The sequence below is a fragment of the Larus michahellis genome, chromosome 2 (assembly GCF_964199755.1).
Source record: "Larus michahellis chromosome 2, bLarMic1.1, whole genome shotgun sequence".
Lineage (NCBI taxonomy): Eukaryota > Metazoa > Chordata > Aves > Charadriiformes > Laridae > Larus > Larus michahellis.
Genome location: NC_133897.1, coordinates 11,260,955 through 11,280,939, shown reverse-complemented (window position 1 = coordinate 11,280,939; position 19,985 = coordinate 11,260,955). Strand labels below are relative to the sequence as shown.

The 19,985-nt window shown below is 38.5% G+C and overlaps 1 protein-coding gene across 3 annotated transcripts in view; it reads left to right on the top strand.

The window, feature by feature from the left end:
• The window catches only part of PTPRN2 (protein tyrosine phosphatase receptor type N2), a 661,189-nt gene that overhangs the window by 258,794 nt on the left and 382,410 nt on the right, over positions 1-19,985 (top strand). For all 3 annotated transcript variants that reach the window (XM_074574140.1, XM_074574141.1, XM_074574142.1), the window contains 3 exons: positions 1,029-1,280; positions 2,583-2,623; positions 4,365-4,735. In XM_074574140.1, the coding sequence (XP_074430241.1) occupies positions 1,029-1,280; positions 2,583-2,623; positions 4,365-4,735 (664 nt within the window). The remainder of the gene's footprint in view (positions 1-1,028; positions 1,281-2,582; positions 2,624-4,364; positions 4,736-19,985) is intronic.

Genomic DNA, 19,985 nt, shown 5'->3' with positions numbered 1-19,985 from the left:
GGGCTTAAAAATGCGAGGTGGATTCTTGATCTGTTCTAAAAATTATTATGAACATTTGTGAATATTATTCCAGATGATTGCAAAAACCTTTAACACCTCATTCATAGATTGTTAGCTACTGCATGTCATGGGTTCTCCTTATCAATGGATAAATGGTAAAAACTCTTGAAAAAGAAAATCACTGAAGTCATCACAGTTTTCATTCTTTTGTAGATGCACTGGTGTCAGGTAATCAAACAGTTTTGCAAGCACACTTTTTCCTACTGAGTTGTGCCTTGCAATGTGTCTTTATATATTTAGTTGAAAAGATTTAGTTTTGATTTGAAGCTGACATATATTCTGTCTTTTCTTTGCTGACTTTATTAGATCTGCTTCAATAATTTAGGTTTTTCTGTCAAGTTATTTTGACAAAATATATATATTCCAAGAGAAATAGATACAATTTACAAGGTTTGTCCAGTATGTATCCATGTATATAATGGAGATATATCCATATCCGCTTCTAATTGAAGAGGAGCTTTTTGATTGAGAGGCAAAATATCTGTTTGGGTTTTTTTCCAGAACTCTATATAGCTACTTACCTTGCAAAAGCAAATCACCAAAGAAACTGATCTCTAATAAGAAGTAGTGTTGTTTGCACTATCTTAACGCAGCTAAAAAAAAGTTAAGCTACCTTAACACTTGTCTTGAGTATTTTGGATCGGTTTAGGCTAGGGAACAATGCTTTTCTTGTAAAGAAAAAGTGACAATTTTATACCTCTCTCTCTAGGACAGCTTGCTGGGTTGTAGTGACATACATTCCCCAGTGCCTGGCACGGGTTCATCTTGTCATAAACTCTAACATCCCTTTATAAGACTGTGTTTTGTAAAGATGGCAGCAAGAATGTGTATGTGCTCTTTTGGAAAAGAAGATGCTCTCCATGAAGGAAAAGTTGTCTTTTAGGAAACGTGAAAGATACATACTGATCCAAGCAGATGAGCTTCATGTATGCAGCTAAATCTTGTGTTTATGTTGTTTTGTGATCCAGAGACACTTATTAAAGATGTATTGAAGGACCTAGAGAAACACCAGGTGAATGTGGAGAATCTCAGCTCAACAGAACTGGATGAGATCGCTGACACTATCGCCAATGCAATTCAAACCGTTGGCATTCAGGAAGAAATGGAGGAGGGTGCTGGAAAAATTAAAGACCAAACAGAAGGGCAAATGAAGAAAGGAGGTGCTCAAGGAAGGGCAGAGATTCAGACTGGATTAATGGAAAACAGTGTTAACAAACCAGGTATTAATTCTAAGAGTTAAATACAGCAAAAGATAGCTACCCTAATTTCCCTTTACTGTGTTATAATAGTGCTAGACTTTTTAAAATCAGTTTTAAAGAGGACAGGAGGGAAAGTTTCTGTATTTTTCCCTAAAGGCCGCAGAATTTTAGTTTTGCTGTTTTCTTTTTACAGCTTCACAAACAAGATAAACCTACGCACCCAATTATATTGAAATACAAATTGCTTTATACTGTGTGGTCTAACTTCCCTTTCTTGAAAATAAGATATGTAAGCAAAATTATAATGAAAAAGTATTATATTTCAGTAATGTATTTTGAAATACGTGGTGAAAAAATTTTGTTTTACAGATTATCATTCTTTAATGTACCACAATTACATGCAGAAGAAAGTCTTAGATGGGCACAGGTAGAAAACTACTCATTCCCTTTCCTGCTTAGGGAAATAAAAGAGTTGTTATGGTTATTTGCTTCTGTCTGGACACATATTTTCCTGGTGATGTAGATTCAGGATCTACAGTAATTGCCATTAATGAGTCAATACTACAGTGGGACATAAGTTGCCACTTACCTATTCTTTATTTTAGGAATGTTATGATATCTAAGACACCAAAAAAATGATATATGGTATAAGTGACGAACAGTGATTTTAACTTACTGTCTTTTTTTGTTTTTCATGGTGATATATTGAAATCCTTACTCATTAGGGATATTCTGGCTATTTTAATTGCCAATTCTTCGTGTAGATTAAAATGAGCAGACTTGAGAGTTTGTCTTGAATCATGCTGGGAGAGATGAATAAGACTCAGTTCATAAACCAAAAAGCCAATGTTATTTGACTGAGGTTAATGGTGTGACTGCGTATCATCACTGTAGTTAAACTGTAACATGGTTTTGCTAGATGATATCTATAGAAATGTCTTTTTCTTCCACCACAATGTGTATGAGGGATGTATATATTTCCTTTCTTTTTAATGTGAATGTCCATTCAGCCAGTTAGAACTATTTTATTGGGTTTTTTTGTAGATATTGATAAACTGATATGAAGATTGGACACTTAATTAGCAAAATAACACTATTACATTGGCTCTTGAGGTACTCTGTCTATTGATCTTGCATTAATTTGCTATCGAAGTGGGGTTAGAATAACAATACTGTATTATACAGTGCTCTTTACCCTGCCCTTTCAGCTTTGATGTCTTAATGTTTAAATTGCATGAAAAGGCCACCACTATAAGTGGTGCTTGTTTCATATATGATTTTTTTCCTTTATAACTATGTATTTGTGCTTTTCATATTTTACAGACGACGGAGCGCATGAAACCAGTGCGAGAACTGATAAAGAGGTAGAGTACCAGTATTTTAACAAAATAAGCATTCCATCTCAGAATATCAGGTTTATGTGCAAAAACACACTTATGAAATATAAGACTTGGTTTGTGTCTTGTGTAGATACAATTCAATATCACAGCATAGGCGTATTGATGTTGATGCATTGAAATATTAAATCAACATTTATTTAAAGCTTAACCAAAATGAGTTTTGCAGTTCAAAGAACCAAAATCAAGTCCTATTTCACCTTTCCTTTCTCTGTAAATAGACAGAATTCATAACAGATCCCAAAGTTCAAATTCAGGGTTTTCCTCGGTTCAGTAAATTTTGACGATTGAGGTGTGTCCTATGGCTCTTCCTTCTGGGGAGTGTAAGCATCCTTGCTCAGATAATCTTTCTGGTTTTCACAAGCAGATGAATAAACATATTCCCTCTGAGGGCATGTGTTTGTGGGAGGGTTCAAAATTCCCTCTCCTTTCATGAGATCTGTCGTTCTCTTTTTCACTTTACCTTATATTCTTCCAAATCGTTGAATACCAGAGGTATTTCAAAAGCTGTAGGCATTACATCTCGTACCCTCATGAGCTTTGAATCATATCCTCTAGAGTTCTATCCAATATTCAGCCATTTTTGAGGTGTATTCATCGTTCTTTTTCCGGGTTGCATGGAACAGCAAAATCTCAAAGAAATTTTTTTTAAAAACTGCTGTGAAACTTCTCCTACTATATACTCTGTCAGAAGCTAACACTGCAAGACTCATAAACGGGCAAACCCTTTCATGTTCCCAGTAAAATCTCTTTAGTAGCTGCACTTCTACCAAGCAAGGAAAACACACAAGCGGACAATTTGGCAGGAGCTTTAACCATCCACATGAAATACTTCAAGGAATGAAGCGCTGCGTTGACAATAGACTTACAGAGGATCCCATGTACAGATTTCTTAGTGACAGCTTGAATAGGGGATGTGATACAAAAGAATATATTGTGACACAGAGCACAAAGTGCCCATTAGCCATCATTTCCTCCCAAATGCTTGGCTGCAATAAACTTATATAATGAAACTAGCTAACAAATTGTTCCAGGTGTGTGTTTTGACTTTTGCTCATTTGTTTATTGTTTCGATTTATTAGGCAGATTTTTTTTCTGTGATCGAATGTTTAGCTTAGTGGATCACTTGCAAACAGTTTGTCACAATTTCTAGAGATGAATAAGCGAAACATAATTTGTCATATAATATCTGTTCCCTCTCCTGCAGTACGACTTGTGAGACCCAGGCTGAACACGGTTCCAGTCCCAACACTTAGGCATACTGATGAATACTTCTATTATTTCTCCTTTTCATTAACTTATTTGATAAAATATTTTATTCTCATCGATACTTAAACACACAGACACATGAAAATGAACACTATGAAAATACCATCAGCATTTTCTTCTAGCTGTTCAAGTCAGAGGAAAGGCTATCTAGATTCCGTAATATTTGAAGAACTGTTAACTATAGAATTTCTTTGCCCTTATTAAAACTATTGAGAAATACAGTGGCATAATTTAATGCTCTTTTTATTATTACTGAATAAACGTTATGTTCTTACATAGTCTGGCAGCATACAGAAATCAAGAAAATGACCACGCGATATTTGTATGAATAGACCCTGCCATATCAATAAGAGTTTGAAAGATTATATCCAGGTTTGGTTCAGTATAACATCCCTGGTTTTAGTTTAGTTTTAAAAATAATAATATTCTTTTAATACAGGAGAACACTGCAAAACTACTCAACTTCTTGAATGAAAATGCATTACCTGAAAGTATGCCTAAAGACCTTATACCTGCAGAATCTACTAAGACAGAAATGAAGAAATCTGAAGACACTGACTCTTCCTCAGAAGAAATAAATGCTGGTGTGGAAAATGTAAAGAGCGAGACTTTCTCAAGGGAACTGACAGCTGCAAAGAACAGTGAATCCCACTCCAAAGACCAGAGTGAGACCCGCTACGGGATTAAGAATGCTTTAATGCAGGATGGAAACTCCTATGAACTGCCTCAGAAAAATATGGGACAAGGCTTACAGCTTGAAGTGAAATCTTCTGAGGAGAAAGGATACGGCTATATTGTCACAGTGAAAGAGTAAGTACGGCAGCCAATTTGAATGGCATTTTTAACTGGAGAAAAGATAAAGTCATTGCACCTAATGAAATATGAATGTACAAGAGGAAAATGCCACAGGCATGATTTTTAATAGATCTGAAACTGTTTGGAACCTGTTCAGTACTTTGATGAAAATATAAGAAAACAGTTCCATTTTCTTACAGTTGCCTTTCCTCCAATGCGGAAGATATTTAGTTTGCAGGTCTTTTGCTTAGACCTCTCTCTATCTTCTCATGTTCCAGTGACCTTCCAATATGTCAGTAAGTGTGCTTATGGTTAGGATGTGGGCTTTAAATATTTGACTTGAAAGTAGCCTAAATATCAATGCCCGAGTCATTCTTTCAAAAAATGACACACAATAATAAAGCAAAATGTTTTCTCTGTGGTTTCATTTTGATCTGAAAATAACATGTATAGGAATCCAAACATCACATATGCAGCTAGTTTAGAAAGGAAGACCTAATGATTTCAGGTCATGTCACTAATGAATTTGACATTTAATACTATACTTGCAAAAGACAGCTTTTCTTCCCCTAGTGATACACAGTTTATTATAGGAACATTTCAGAGTTTAGAACAATCTGGGCACTTTTACATCCTCCCCCCGTACTCTGTGAGAACAATGTTATATTTGGTTAGTAATCCTGACTCATTTTCTGTGAGAAATTAGGAATTTTGGGGATGAGTTTACAAATCTCTGCCCAGCATTATAGAGAAACTGAGACAGACACTTCTGTAGCATGGAGTGATTCTTTTGACCCTCTCAAACTTATTAATGGGATTGAAAGCAATAGGATTGTGGTGGATTCTTGGTTTTACTGTGTTGCTTTGAAATGCATGTGGCTGGGTATCAGATGCCAGCTTCTTGTTCACCTTCTCCCAGGGGCGATCCCACTTGAGAAAGATGGGATCACGAAGAAAGGATGCCATTTTGGGGGGAAGAGATTTATACAGTGCATGGAGGGACAGACAGAAGAGAGGAGAGTGGAAGCTGAGGCTCGGAAGCCTGCAAACATCAGAGACAGACAGACAGAGGCCTCTCAAAAAGTAGGGAGCAAACACTTGCTCCTCAGAGATAATGGAAGGAATATATTTCGTAAGGACTCAGAGGTTACCCTGCAGAAAATAGAAGTTAGTTACCGGAATCAAAGATGTTGAAGGAAAGGGCTCACCTCGTGAGGACATAGTGGGGATGAGAGTTATGTTAACATATCCTTGCATTGCTATCATGTCTCATTCTGAGTTTTATTTTTACCATCATAGTATTAAATTTATTTCACTTTCTAAAGAAACCCATCTCTAGTGTTTAGAAAAGACCTTTTGGGAGTTTTGGAGTACTTGCTTTAAGGAAAGTCACAAATGATTTGAGGTCCTTATGCTTCTGTTAACATGTCTGTGTGTCAATAACCACTGTTAATCATTATTTAATGACCAAGTGCTTTGGATTTAATTAACCAGTTTTAAACCGCTTCTGTGATTACACTTTTCAGTTGTTTTCCTGTAACATTTATTTTTGTTGACTGGTTCCTGTGGCAGGCTCACTATTCTCAAGAACCCGCTCCAGGAGAGAGCTAGTTATTACAGAGTATTCTACCATTTTTTTGTCTAGGTCATACCTTCGTCCTTCAGGTAGGTTACATTTCTGTTTGCTTTTTGTCAAGCGGACATGCAGGAGCCTCATTCTGTGTTTTTGAAAACAGTCTACCAGAAATTGATGGTATTCCCTGGTTTAACCACACCTCCTGGTTCCTGCCTATGAATGCTGTTGTGAAGCAGTAGAAGCCAGTTTTAACCCAGCTCAGTGCTGCTTCCCCAGGGCCTTTTAACTCACATCAGTCTGGCAGGCAGCTTTATATTCAACAGTGTCTTAACGACACCATCTCCCTTGATCATCCAGACTTATTTGGCTCATAAATTCTCTAAAAGCTTAGAGCTTTCACAGCTCTATGGAATGGGAGATGCTCTGACTTTCCGTCTTCACAGCATGTAGATTCTTCACTGTGTCATCTTACCTGGGTTTCTCTCTAGCTAGTTCCTTGCTGATGGGTTTTCCCCAAATTGTGTCTATTATTATTCAATGAAACTTGCTGATGAGGGTAATTTGTCCAAAGGTTCTTGATCCTAGATGACTCCGTATACACAAATACAATTTAGCATAGTTTTGTTCAGCTTCTTTATTATTTTCACTACCAGAGAGACAAAAAAGTACTTTTCTTATATATTAGATTATCACAATTTTAGTAACTTTTGGGCAATATGCTTTTAAATAAACATTGGGTTGTTGTTAAAAATGCTCAGAAATGATGAGAAAACCTTTGCAATGAGTTAGATGAAATGACTTCAAATGGTTTCAATTCAAAAATATGTTTATCAAAACAGTTTTAGTTTTTAATGGTGTTTGGCTTTGTGTGATGCTCATTACGCAAAGCACGTACTATGATGATAAGTCCTCACTACATTTTTAACACTTTGAGTACAACTAGCATCTTCTCCAAAGTCACTGTAGAGACAAGAGTAAGCTTTCATGCCTGTTTTCCATTCCTAATCTGGAATGAGTTAATTTTTAATGAGAATTAGCTGATTCAGTTGAACTAAAGAAAAATTCCTTTTGTACCAGGATTATGTTGTATTTGATCTGCAGCAAACAGATTTTGGTTCAGGGTTCTTAGCCAGTGACTTATAACTCTTCAGAGATTTGACCCTCCTCAGAATTTCGTACTCCAAAATATACCGGTTTATTTGTTGTTGTTGTTGTTAAACTTGTTTGGTTTGAATAGGTCTATCTGAAATGTAAGAGTAAAATGAAAATCCCATATTTTGCAAAAAAACCCCAACGTATATATTCTGGAATTTTATAAGAATAACAAAACTTGCTCAGGAAATTCCACATGCTAAAAATGGACTTGTCCACTTTATAGGAACAGTGAAATACTTTCTACAGCAGTTGAAGGATCTGTTATGTACTAGTGTTTCCCACAACCATTTCTTTAGTACATAAAGTGGCCTTAGAGAGCAATTGGATCAGTGTAGCCGAGAGTTCCAGTAAGGACTTGGTTTTATGAATGTTGCTGTAATTGTGTTTTTACTTGGGAGAGAGAGGATAAAGGGATGTTTTTTAACTATCACTGCACAGAAGAGAAATTTTACTGTCCATTTAAGGAACATTTCTTTAGTAAGCTTCCTGCATCACTAAGTTTTTGTACTGAAAAACTGACTGTTTGCAGTAAATAAATAATATTAATAAATGGCTTAGGTGTATGCTACACATTTATATATAACTTTACATGCGTGTTACATTCATACAGTGAAGTAAAGGGGCAGATCTATCCCTAGTCAGATCTTTAATCTAAGTCAGTCTAAAATCACTCCTGGTTGGGAGGTGATTGTAGTCTGTCAGTACTCAGGAAATTGGTTTCACAACTGATCTTTGATATTTTGTGTTTAGATCTTTACGCTTCTTTAAAGTTCTCTACTTTGAATAGAGAAGAAGATGGAGCTCAAGGTAGTCATAAAATATATCTTTCTAACAGCCTGGGTGTTAGACAAATTCATATGTGAAGTATCTTTCTTGCAGCAATTAGCACATTTAAGATTATAAACTTAAAAATACGATTTAGGTGGGTTTTTTTAATCCGCTCTTAACTTGTGCACACAAAATGAAATGCCAAAATGTGAACAGTGCTTATTTATCAAGCCAATATGAAAGGTATTTATTTTCCAATACTACTGTCTTTGTATGTTTTACTTCTTCCTCCATAAAGCAACAGGACATGGTTTCAATCCATCAATTTTTATTTGCCATGATTTTTTGGAGCAACGAAGCTTCATTTTTACATCTGAAACAGTGGTCTTTTGGTGAGAAAGGAAGTAGTGCAACATATTTGTACACTGGGGATAATAGCTTGAGTTCTTTTCACCTTCTGATCTGAAAATGGAACTGAAAAGATTATGCTCGGTGGTATAGTTGACAGATGTCAGGGGTGATCCATTCACTATTAGATTCTCAGGCTTCTATGGCTTTGCAAGTCTGACCCAAGGAGATATTAAGACTGCTTCAGTGAACTCCTAAGATGCCAGCTTTTAATTGTGCCACAAAGCAAAGATAAACATTTCCATGTAATACTTGAAGAAAAGATTTGTGATAGTTTAAAGACTTGTCAAAATGGCAGGCTGATTGTCAATGGCAAGAACAATAGGTCACTCCTGCTGTGTTTGTCAAGTGACCTTTCAGATGGTTGGAGCAGTGCAATCCATACCAATCCATAATATCCATCAGCGCTAAGCTTTGGAATGAATTGACAGTTTCAGTGTAGAAAATTGTCCAGCAAATCCTCCACTGTGCTGCTTCAGCACTTTATTATGCTGAGAAACCAATCAAATTGGGTGATTTACTTTGTTTACTCTTTTCTCCTTCAAAAAATTGGTATCCTACCACTGTAGGATTTGTGTGAAAGAGGCTTGTTTCTTTCTCAGTATAACTGCTTTGAACTGTTTCTACTAATTTTAGCTCTGAAATTCTAAAGCAATCTTACAGAACGAAGTTATGTACAGGATGTTGTTTTCGTTTGTATGCTACTTTGGCAGTTGTTATAAAACACATCTCCATTGTAGTGGGGATACATCAAAGTGAGCTCTCAAATCAGAGGAGTCTTCACCTAGGACCAAAGAACTCTTCATATTCTCTGAACTTCTTCTTCTTCAAGTATGGAAAACTATTTTGTAGTTGGAAATAATGCCAGCAGTCCCATTTGTCTGGCAGAATATGCTCTAAACTGTGGGCCAAGATCCCACAGCCAAAACATTTAAAGAATGTTTAGCCTCCTGAGTCCCTCATGAGGAAACCCAAAGCCTGACTTTCCAGAACATGTAGTTCTTGCCACCTCCAATAAAACTAAATGCAAGCTGCTGCATGCTCAGCAGCTTAAACAGTCAAGCTGGTGTGCAATTTCTTAAACATGAGATTGGGTAGTTAGACTTAAATGCACTAACAAAAATCCTAGTTTGAGGGTAGAAATTTCATCTCTTTTCACTGCTTATCATAGTCTTTCAAGCTTTAAAGTCATCATGATTTTCTGAAGTCCTGCTTGGACACCCAATGCAGAGGAACCTGTCCTGTTTTGTGATTTATCATGATGCGTGTGCTTGAGTCTTTTCATATCAACACAAGGTCACAGACAGCTCATGGCAGCCCTTGTGAGCCAACTTCTGGCATTCTTGTATTAGTCAATTCCTGGATTTTTCGTGTTTTGTCATATGTTAACTCTCAATTCCAGACAGTCTATGTAAGATTATATAGGCTGTAAATCTGTTCACAACTTGTTAACTTAATTGGAGCATACATGCCATTCTATGCATTTAATTTGAGGTAGCTGGTATTCTGCTTAGATGCTGTGAAAAAGCTGAAAATGGATCTTGTGTTCATAGTATAAAATTGCTACGGAATGTGATTAGTCTGGCCCATTTAACATGCTGAAAGGTTAGGTTAATTCCAATTGCTTGATATTATTTCTCCACCTTTGCAAAGGTGATAAATGATACTGCTTTGTATATAATGATTAATTTCCACAGGATGGCGTACAGGTTAGGACCCTGAAGCTGGGTTGTACAGAACTCTTGGTTTATTCCCCAAGTTTTCTGTTTTCCTAGGCAAGTCATTAAAGCATTGTATTTTTATGATTTTTCGTTATTTGTTTCCCCTACCAGGTTAAAATATTTAGTGCATTTTAATTGCATTTAAAAATGAAATTTAAAATAAATAAGAGAAAATGAATTACAATGTTTACAGCAAGGAAACAGGGCTGATAGGTTTTATTGTTCTTTGGTACTGGAAGGTCTTGATTTTCTTAGAAGCTGAGAGTTTGCATTCCATGAGGCTTTTCAGCTCTTTTACAGAAAATAACAAAATGTTCTTGTCCCTTAATACATATATATAAACAGAAACACTGATTTGACCTTCTCTGCATATCTCAGTGTTGAAATTGTTATTCTACCTGCAAGTGAAATTTATCAAGTGAAAAAGATTTGTGCATATTCTTCGCTTAACTTCAACAACTAGCTTAAAAAACTAAAAGAAATTATAAACATACATAAAACAGAAAAGCTCTTGTTACTAAAGTCCGTTAAAATCAGCAAGGGACAGCATTGCTCACATTAAATAGGAGGTTAAATGTAAAATTTTTATCCCTCACTTTGTCACTTTCCCTAGCAGTCTCTGCCCTTGTATAAATAAGTTCCATAAATATCCATCATTAATTTTAAAGCCAAAAGTTTTACTTCTGATAACACGGCTTGAGCCCCTACCTAAATAATACATAGGAAAATACTTGCCTATGAATTTATCCAGTAGAGAAAATCCTGTCATTGCGTCTCAGCACCATAACTGGTGGAGAGACCCAAATCCAGAATCTTCTTTGGGTAACTCTTCCCATGTAATTATTCACCCTCCCTAGAGTTTTCTAGGCATAAAACCATTTTCCCCTCTTAATCCGCCAGATTCTTTGTGATACCAAGAAAGTGACAGAGATCATATCCCCCACATTATTACTTCAGTGCCTTAATTCTGATATTATATATTCCCATAGGAAAATGATGTTTCATGCCTCTTATTCTTGCACAAGAAAATAAGAGAAAAACAGTAGTTACTGTAGCTTTGCCAGAGAGCGATATTTACTGTATTTTTTTCAATACAAGAGTTCAGCTTTGAATATTTTGAACTTGTTATCCATTGTATGTGCAGAGATGAGATGATAGTCTGTTCTACTTCTGTTGTCCTCAGCTTTTGTGCTTCCAAAATCTGATGAAATATATTATCCTGCAATAAGATTCTCACCTGCTGATGTAGATCACTTTGCAAGAGAAGAGTCCTTCCAGGGGTCCATCTTTCCCTCCCCTTAGGGCTTCACTTCCCCAGATGTTTTCCTCTACTTTCTGTCATGACCAGCTCTTCATTTTTACATCTAGAGGAACATCCAGAGCAAAATTTTGAATTGGTTTAGCTGGTGACCAGGCGATCTGTCACACCAGCAACAGTAATGGCAAGGAATCACTTGAGTCCCTTGAACAATGAAAGGCAACAGGTGATTGTAGGACCATGTCTGAAGTCCCCAGTAGTGCCACAAGGATTAGCTCACATTTGTAACTCTCCGTGTAGCTGAACAGAGATGGCTGTTGGCCTCATTTCTGAGAACAGACATTCCCAGACGTTCCCATTTCTGTCTTTCCGTGCCTTCTGTGCCATGTTAGCGTCCCTTGTTTGAGTATCAGATGCCAGCTCTTTCAGGAGAGCAGCCGGTGCAGGTGCTCCACAACCTCTCTGTGGGCAGGTTCAGGTTATTCCGCTGTCCCAAGGCTATAGGCCTTTAGTCACCGAGGCTGCACATTATATATTCCCAAATTAGGGATGTGGCTGGGAGCTGTGCTTTGTTTTTATAAACAGTGGTAGTCATTAAAACCCTCAGATGCTGCAATATCTCACCATACCATATGGTCAATACTTTTAGTGTATCACAGTTTTTTTCGGGTAATTAACATGTAGTTCATTACAAAGAGTGATGAAATTTAAGCTTTTGAAATGAGTGAGAAGGGGAAAACCAAAGATCAGGATTCCTGGGAATGCAGAAAACTGAATCATAATGCAGTATATTATCTGCCAGTACTTTTTCATCAGTGCTGTTCTGCCCAGTCCTGGGAAGTTCAGATATAAAAATGCCATCATTTAATTTTCACACCTGAAAATTTTTTGGAATTTCTTAACTCAGCATCTACAGAATGTAAATGCCTGACCACTAACAATTAGAATGAAGCAATTTTAATCTCACTCTAAATCATTTGTATTTCACGCAAATGAAATGTCATAAGTAGAAAATCAGCGAGGACTCATTCAGAACACAGAGAATAAATCAGAACAGAGAAGATATTTTAATTTTTCTTTGAAGTATATATTCTGGCTTTCCACTGGCACTTGTTTGAAGAAGGTATGTCACAATCTAAAGATTAGGTATATCTGCTATAGAAATAAATTTAGAGTAAATTTCTTAATAGTGTGGAGAATGATTTTTATAAAACATCAGTTTTAAAATCTTTAAACTTTGGATCTCTTAAAGAAATGTTTTTGTTTCTTTAACTTCTTTCTTTTAATAGTAGATTGTTGGATATTCTTTGTCATTTTTAATTTAAACCATTTGCATTATAAACTGGTCCGGGCTTTTAGCTGCCTTGAAGGAAGAAGGAAGATATGAAAGAAAGGAAAGGATGAAAAGTTTGAAGTGCATTAAAATGCTTATTGTCCTCAATCTCATTTATTAATTACTTGTATGAAAGAGTAAATTGATACGAAAGAAAGATTTTGCATTTTCAAGGTTTTTTTGCATCAGAGATTCAGGGTTCATGGCAGGTGGACTCCAGAGCTGTTTCTAACATTGAGCTTAAAATGCATTAGGGAGTACTTTGGTGGGGTCCTTTTCAGTCTCGGAAAGGAAGACATCACAATTATGGCACAGATTATTGCCATTATTTCCATGCTTCTGCTAGCGACAAAGCATCTGTACGAATTTGTTGCTATTAACACAGCTGGAGGTAGTGCGTGTTTGAAGTAATGCAAGTACAGGCTGGCATGGTGTCACACTTCCATTATAACTCTGGAGAGCTGCTCCTTCTCGACTTCTCTGTCACTCTTGTGTTTCCATGATGCCGTTATCTCCTCTGACCTTCATAGCCTGACCACTGCCATTGATTTTTACGAAGTGTCATCTGTGTTACAAATTGGTCTGGACTTGAATCTGTCTGTATTAAGAGGTTTAAATTCACACTTACTGGTGGTGGGAAAAGAGGGGAAAAAATTACGGAAAGTGGGAATTTGCTGAGCTGTCAAAACAGAAGTAAGCTTAAAAAGGTTTTATGGCTAATAAAGCCTTTGAGGAAACAAACATAGAAAGACAAAACTGCAATAAAATTGCAGCGTCCTTAAAATGATTAGGATGACAGTGCTGTGAAGTCAGGCAGCTCTCAAACAATCCCGTGAGTAGCTCTGTGCTGAGAAGTTATTTGGTTGCTTTCACGAATCCTGAATAAATGTGAACCATTTACAAAATTAATCATTATTTAACTACATTTAAGGCACATGCCATGTTCCAACAAAATTAAATCCGTTTAGTGCTGAAATGCATTCCTCCTCTAAGTCTTTAGTGGGGATATGTGCTCCAAGATATATGAAACTGCACTGAAACACAGACAAAAGACTGAAACTCAGACAGACAAGGCGGGCTGTTGTAACGCCATGGACTTGAAGAATCAGTGCCCAGGACTTTCATAATAGGTTATCAGATGAGTTGATCTCAGGGGCGCTTCCAGACATGCGAAATAACTACTGTTTTGCTGTCTAAATGTTGGGTTTTTTAGGTTTGTTAGGCTCAGAAAGTATTTAATGGTAATCCTATAAATTATTTTGATGTTAAAGTGTTCCCAGTAGTCCTTGCCTCCCACTTACCTCCTTTGTGACCTGGAGCAAACCACTCTAATGTCTCAGTCTCTTCTCCATTGTATGGATAATATGCATGTTTCTTGTGATGAGTGAAATTTCCTTTGTATCTAGAAAAAGAAGTAGGAGTTGAAGAAGGCTGGCTTCCATAGCTTTATGCTAGCGGTTGCCAACCTGTTGAGAATGGGAGTCATGTTGCCATGTATTCTCTGACATGCCCTGTGCTACCTAAGGTGGCAGGAGCACTGACTTCTTCCATGGGGTGTGTATAGTGGACACCATGCACTATTTACTCCCTCCTCAGGCAAATGCAACATCTTTCCTCTGGATTGCAGTGCGCGTGGCTCAGATGCTGGTAGCTAGGAGCTAATTCAGCCAGGTTGGGTAAATGACCTTTCAGGTCAGAGAAGAGCGGTGGTGGTGTAGTAGATAAGTGCCGTGAATCCAGTTCATTGAATCATACAATGGTTTGGGTTGGAAGGGACCTTAAAGATCATCTAGTTCCAACCCCCCTGCCATGGGCAGGGACACCTCCCACTAGACCAGGCTGCTCAAAGCCCCATCCAGCCTGGCCTTGAACACTTCCAGGGATGGGGCATCCACAACTTCCCTGGGCAACCTGTTCCAGTGTCTCACCACCCTCACAGTAAAGAATTTCTTCCCAATATCCAATCTAAATCTCCCCTCTTTCAGTTTAAAACCATTACCCCTCATCCTATTGCTCCACTCCCTGATGAAGAGTCCCTCCCCATCCTTCCTGTAGGCCCCCTTTAGGTACTGGAAGGCTGCTATAAAGTCTCCCTGGAGCCTTCTCTTCTCCAGGCTGCACAGCCCCAACTCTCTCAGCCTGTCCTCCTAGGAGAGGTGCTCTAGCCCTCTGATCGTCTTTGTGGCCCTCCTCTGGACAAGCTCCAAAAGGTCCATGTTCCTTCTTGTGCTGAGGACTCCAGAGCTGGGTACAGTACTCCAGGTGGGGTCTCACCAGAGCAGAGTAGAGGGGCAGAATCACCTCCCTCGACCTGCTGGCCACACTTCTTTTGATGCAGCCCAGGATGCAGTTTGGCTTTCTAGGCTGGAAGTGCACATTGCCTGCTCGTGTTGAGCTTCTCATCCACCAACACCTCCAAGACCTTCTCCTCAGGGCTGGTCTCAAGCCATTCTCCACCCAGCCTGTATTTGTGCTTGGGATTGCTGTGACCCAGGTGCAGGACCTTGCACTTGGCCTAGTTGAACTTCATGAGGTTTGCATGGACCCACCTCTCAAGCCTGTAAATTCCCAGGAGGTAGGAGTCAGTGGGAAGAAGGGAGTGAAAATCTCTTGAAGAACCTTGGTAAAGCTACATGTGTTTAATGATGGCATCAGCAGCACTTCCATAGTCCAGTTACTACTGAAATTTGCACACAAAGAGGTTCAAATTCCTTCTATTTCATACTTCAGTAACTGAATTTCCCATCATGTTGCTTGTTAAAATATTTACTAATCTTAGCAGAAAAAAAAGAAAAAAAAAGAGAAAAGGAAACAAATTTAACTGTGTCCTTAAAATAAAAGCTTTCCTAGTATAGTTTTCAGCTTCTCTGAGCTGAAGAAATGCTGTGATCACTGACTCTGAGACCATGTCAATGATAAGCTACTATTCACATTTTAAAACTTGGCTATTTATATGTGAAGGCCACTGAGCCTTGGCCTCCAGAAGGCAGTGCCAGGGACCCTCCCTTCTTCGTGGCAGCACTGTGCCTGGAAGACCCTCAGGAGTGAAGCACCTTCTGATGACATACATCTGACTCGCTCGGGAGAAAAGCTGCTGTTGCAGCAAAACCGCGAGTTGTTACCTACCCTTCAGATCAACAGGAGATAAATGGGATGCTCTTCATGCCGACTTTAAGGAGAGTGAGTCACAGAGCAAGGGCCAGGGCGTCACTGTGGATTAAGACCTGGGTATGAGATAGGAGAGAAAGATTCGTCATGAACTGCTGCTTCTCAGCGTGTAGAGAGATTAGTGGTACCCCATGGGCAAATTGTCTCTGTTAGGAAGAACTATGGAGGATTTAGAAAAATTCCAGATGGATTTAAATACATTGAGGGATTAACGAGCACAATGGTAGATGAAATTCAGCTGCAATAAGTGTGACAGAATAATAGACATTAACAAAAATAGTCCTTTTTAGAAAAAAAAAAAAGAAAAGGTATTCTTAAAACTCCTCATAGTCTGAGCTCTGAGGCTGTGGAAAATTTTGAAGAAAAGATTTGCTGTATTTAGATACATGAATCCTACCCTTGTTATAGTGGCATGTATTTTCAGACTTGAAAATCTAAAAGAAGGCATGGAAGCCTTGAAGTAGGTGGCCTGTTTTCCTGCCATGTATTTCTAAAATACAAACTAGTCTAATACATATCACCGAAGTCAAGAGTTCAGCAGGATATTTTTTATAAAGAGAGATATTTTTATAAGTAATAGGCATATACATAATCACATTAACTAATTGTTTGTAGAATTATACCATATTCTCATATATTTATTTTTAGAAGGAATACTCTTGCTGCGGTGTGTAAGGCATGAGGGACTGCTTTCTGATCTCTGTCTGTCCTTTGCCTATGCTGTAGTGCAGCGAGTGTGCATGGCATCAGAGCGCACGGCTGAGATTATCATCCCAACCTAGAAACATGAGGTTCATAAATTTCATGAGGTTCATGTAAAGATAAAATGGCACCATTCTTGTATCTGACCACTGGCATCAGATACTGAGTCAGATGGAATCTGGTCTTTTCGTGTATAATATTCTCATTTATTTGGTCAAGTGTCCCTAGTATTCCTGGCATAGAATTTCGGTGTTCTGCTACTTTTCGACCGGGTTTTGGACAACTGCCTGAAAACTGGCAATTTCACAGCAATCCTCACACCTTTTAAGTTTTTCCTCAGGGAATTGAGGTCAATGTTGAATATTGTTACTGGACAACTTTTTTAACACCTGTCTTTCTTGTTTTTTATCAGTGTGAACAAAACAGGGCCCAAGAGAAAAAAAATAATTAAAGAATTAATGGTTTCTGTCTGTCACAGCGTTGTTTTTCCCAGGGTAGACTGCTCCTTAGGTAGTCCTTACAGAGATCTATATCAGCTGACCACTTCTCTCACCCTCCTTCAGAACTTTTCCAGAATTATCTTGGGCTTTATTTTAATTTTTAGGTCTTATTTTTGGACTCTCCTGTATTTACTGCTGGCCTAAGAAAATCAGGCAGTAACATGTCCAAGGTGGTTTAAAATAATCTCCAGTCTTGTGCTGGCAGCTGATGCTGAGAACTGACTCAAGGTCTGGGGTTTGTACGGACTGCTGGGGACGTGCTCCCTTCAGCAATTGCTCTTCGCAGTCCTTCTTGATCCCAGCAGCAGGAACTGGAAATTGCTTTCCCCCTCTTTACCCTTTTCTCCTGACTGCTTTTAGCAGGCAAAGCAGTCGTAGCTGGTGTGCACCAGCCCCTTGCCCATGGAGGGGCAGCGCTCAAGTCCTGGCATTCTGGCTCCTCCTTGCCAAGCAACGCACTGAGAGCGGGCATACGGTGTGAAAGGAATCAAGCTCGTGAAGGTGGGTGATTAAAAGTGCTGAAGCTACTGTCACCTGTTCAAATAGACCCCTTTGACTGGATTTAATAATTTTTATTCGTTAGAGCACATAATAAGCAAACGGACAGTTCCTAGCGTATCTGTAAGTCATTTTAAAGAAGCTCTGAAACACTGTACGCCTCAGCCTTGTGACCAATATACCTGCCCTTTTCCAGGCCTGGAGGGCGGACGGCATCTTGTGCTGGAGCTGGCTGGGTTGCTTCTCCCAGCTTCCCGTCAAGGGGGATTTTTGCCTGCAGCCTGGTCAATGCCCACGCTGCTGCCAAATGGTTTTAGGAACAAGAGAAAACTAGTCCTTCACTTTATTCATCCTAAAGGTGGCCTCTTTGTTTGACTCTCTGAAGCATTCCATATGGTATTCCAGACCAGTATTTCTGGACTTTGATTTTTTTTTTTTTTTTAGGTATAGCTTTCTATCTGCAGTACTAAGGAGACTGTGCTGCATATTAAGAAAGTGATATGATTGCTCTGTCAATGAGGGAAGCCAGTTTGATGTCAGTGCACAGAGACATTATTGAAACATGGTCAGGTTATTTTAAACTAAGGAATGCATCTTTCTTAAAATTCAATATTTAAAAAGACTAGAGAAAAAATATATCTAAGTTCAGTATGAAAAAAAGAAAATCTTCAACCTTAAAGATGCTCTTGTGCGTGGCTAATAAGTGAACAACTGTTAAAAAATCTTAGATATAAACACTCAAAATAAATAATGAAGTAAGTAGGACCAAAAACATTATGTTTGTCAGCTGAAGTGTCAGATTAGCTTCTAGAGTAAAGTACCACTACTAGAAGACACTGATCTTTGGTGAATCCATCCAGGCAGTTGTCAGACTAGGTCTTCTGGTAGATTATTTTTGCTAACGTGAATCTGTAAGGTAAAGACCCAACTGAGAAAGAATCTTACAGGTCTAAACAAATACTTCCACCTGCAGGGCATAATCTGCATGTACCTCTCATTGTTTAATAAAAGATGATTACTAAAATTAATTTTTCTGGCAAATTTGGTCCATTCAGCTTCTGTTTTCTAGTGTGTTGGATATCTATCTTGTTATCCATGTGGTTAATACTTTTTCCCTTTAAGGCACATTTCTAGGTTTTAATCTGAAAAGCAGTTATTTCAGAATTTAGGGTGAAAACCCAACTGCCTCATTTAGGTGCCAAACTTCGAGCTGCTGAATGCTGCACATCTTCCCCAAGGATGGGGATGTCATCCACTTCACTTGACATCGTTGAGCTCCCTGAGAGACAAGTGGAGACATACCCACACACAGAGATTCAGGCACCTCCTTTCTTCCACAGATTATAAGGGACTTCGGGAGACTGCAGAAGTCAGCCCAGTCCCTGTTCCACTGAAACATGCCGAACAAGTAGGATATTCTGGGATCCAGTGTGTCTAGTGCTCCTCTGCTGAAAGGCACTTTGTGTAGTGTCTTCTGCCTGTCTTCTGCATATTAGTGTGGGGGTTAGAAAGTGAAGCAGGAGATGGAAGAGAATTTACTGAAGTTGGATTGAGCAGTTTTAATTCCCACATCATAGGAGAGTGCTTTATGTACCAGCCCTGAGCAGAAGAACTGTCCTCTTGATGGCCCAGTGATTCATGTTCAGACATAAAAGCAACAGAGGAAGACAGACAACACGCAAGAGAGAACATGACTCTTAACTTGCAGCACTCAGGAGGAAGGAAGACTGATGGTCCAAACTTAGTTTTCAAGCATGTATGCATTTTACATTAGTAAACATTGAAAGTGTTTTTAAAGTAAACCTTAGTCTAAAGAAAAAATGTCTCCCCCCCAAAAGTCCTTGATGCTGGATTCAGGTTCTACTTTCCTCTGGCTGAGATGTGTGTTCAATACTATCCCAGCTGAACACAGGTATAGCCAAAATTTTGAACCCTCTCCAGGGGAAATAGGTGGAGTGGGGATGCCATTGTGCTTGGCTTTGAATAGCAAAAGAGAGGCTTGATGTGAATGTGACACTTATCTGCTCAGAAAATGTGCTTTCTGATATTGCCGGGAGGACTGTAGTTAAGCACTCAGGCAACTTTCAGGCTGTAGAGAAACGCCTTGCAATTTTAGTGCAGTGCTCAGCGCTCTTAAAAATGGTCGAAGTGGCCTTCATTGCCTGTGTCCCCATTTAA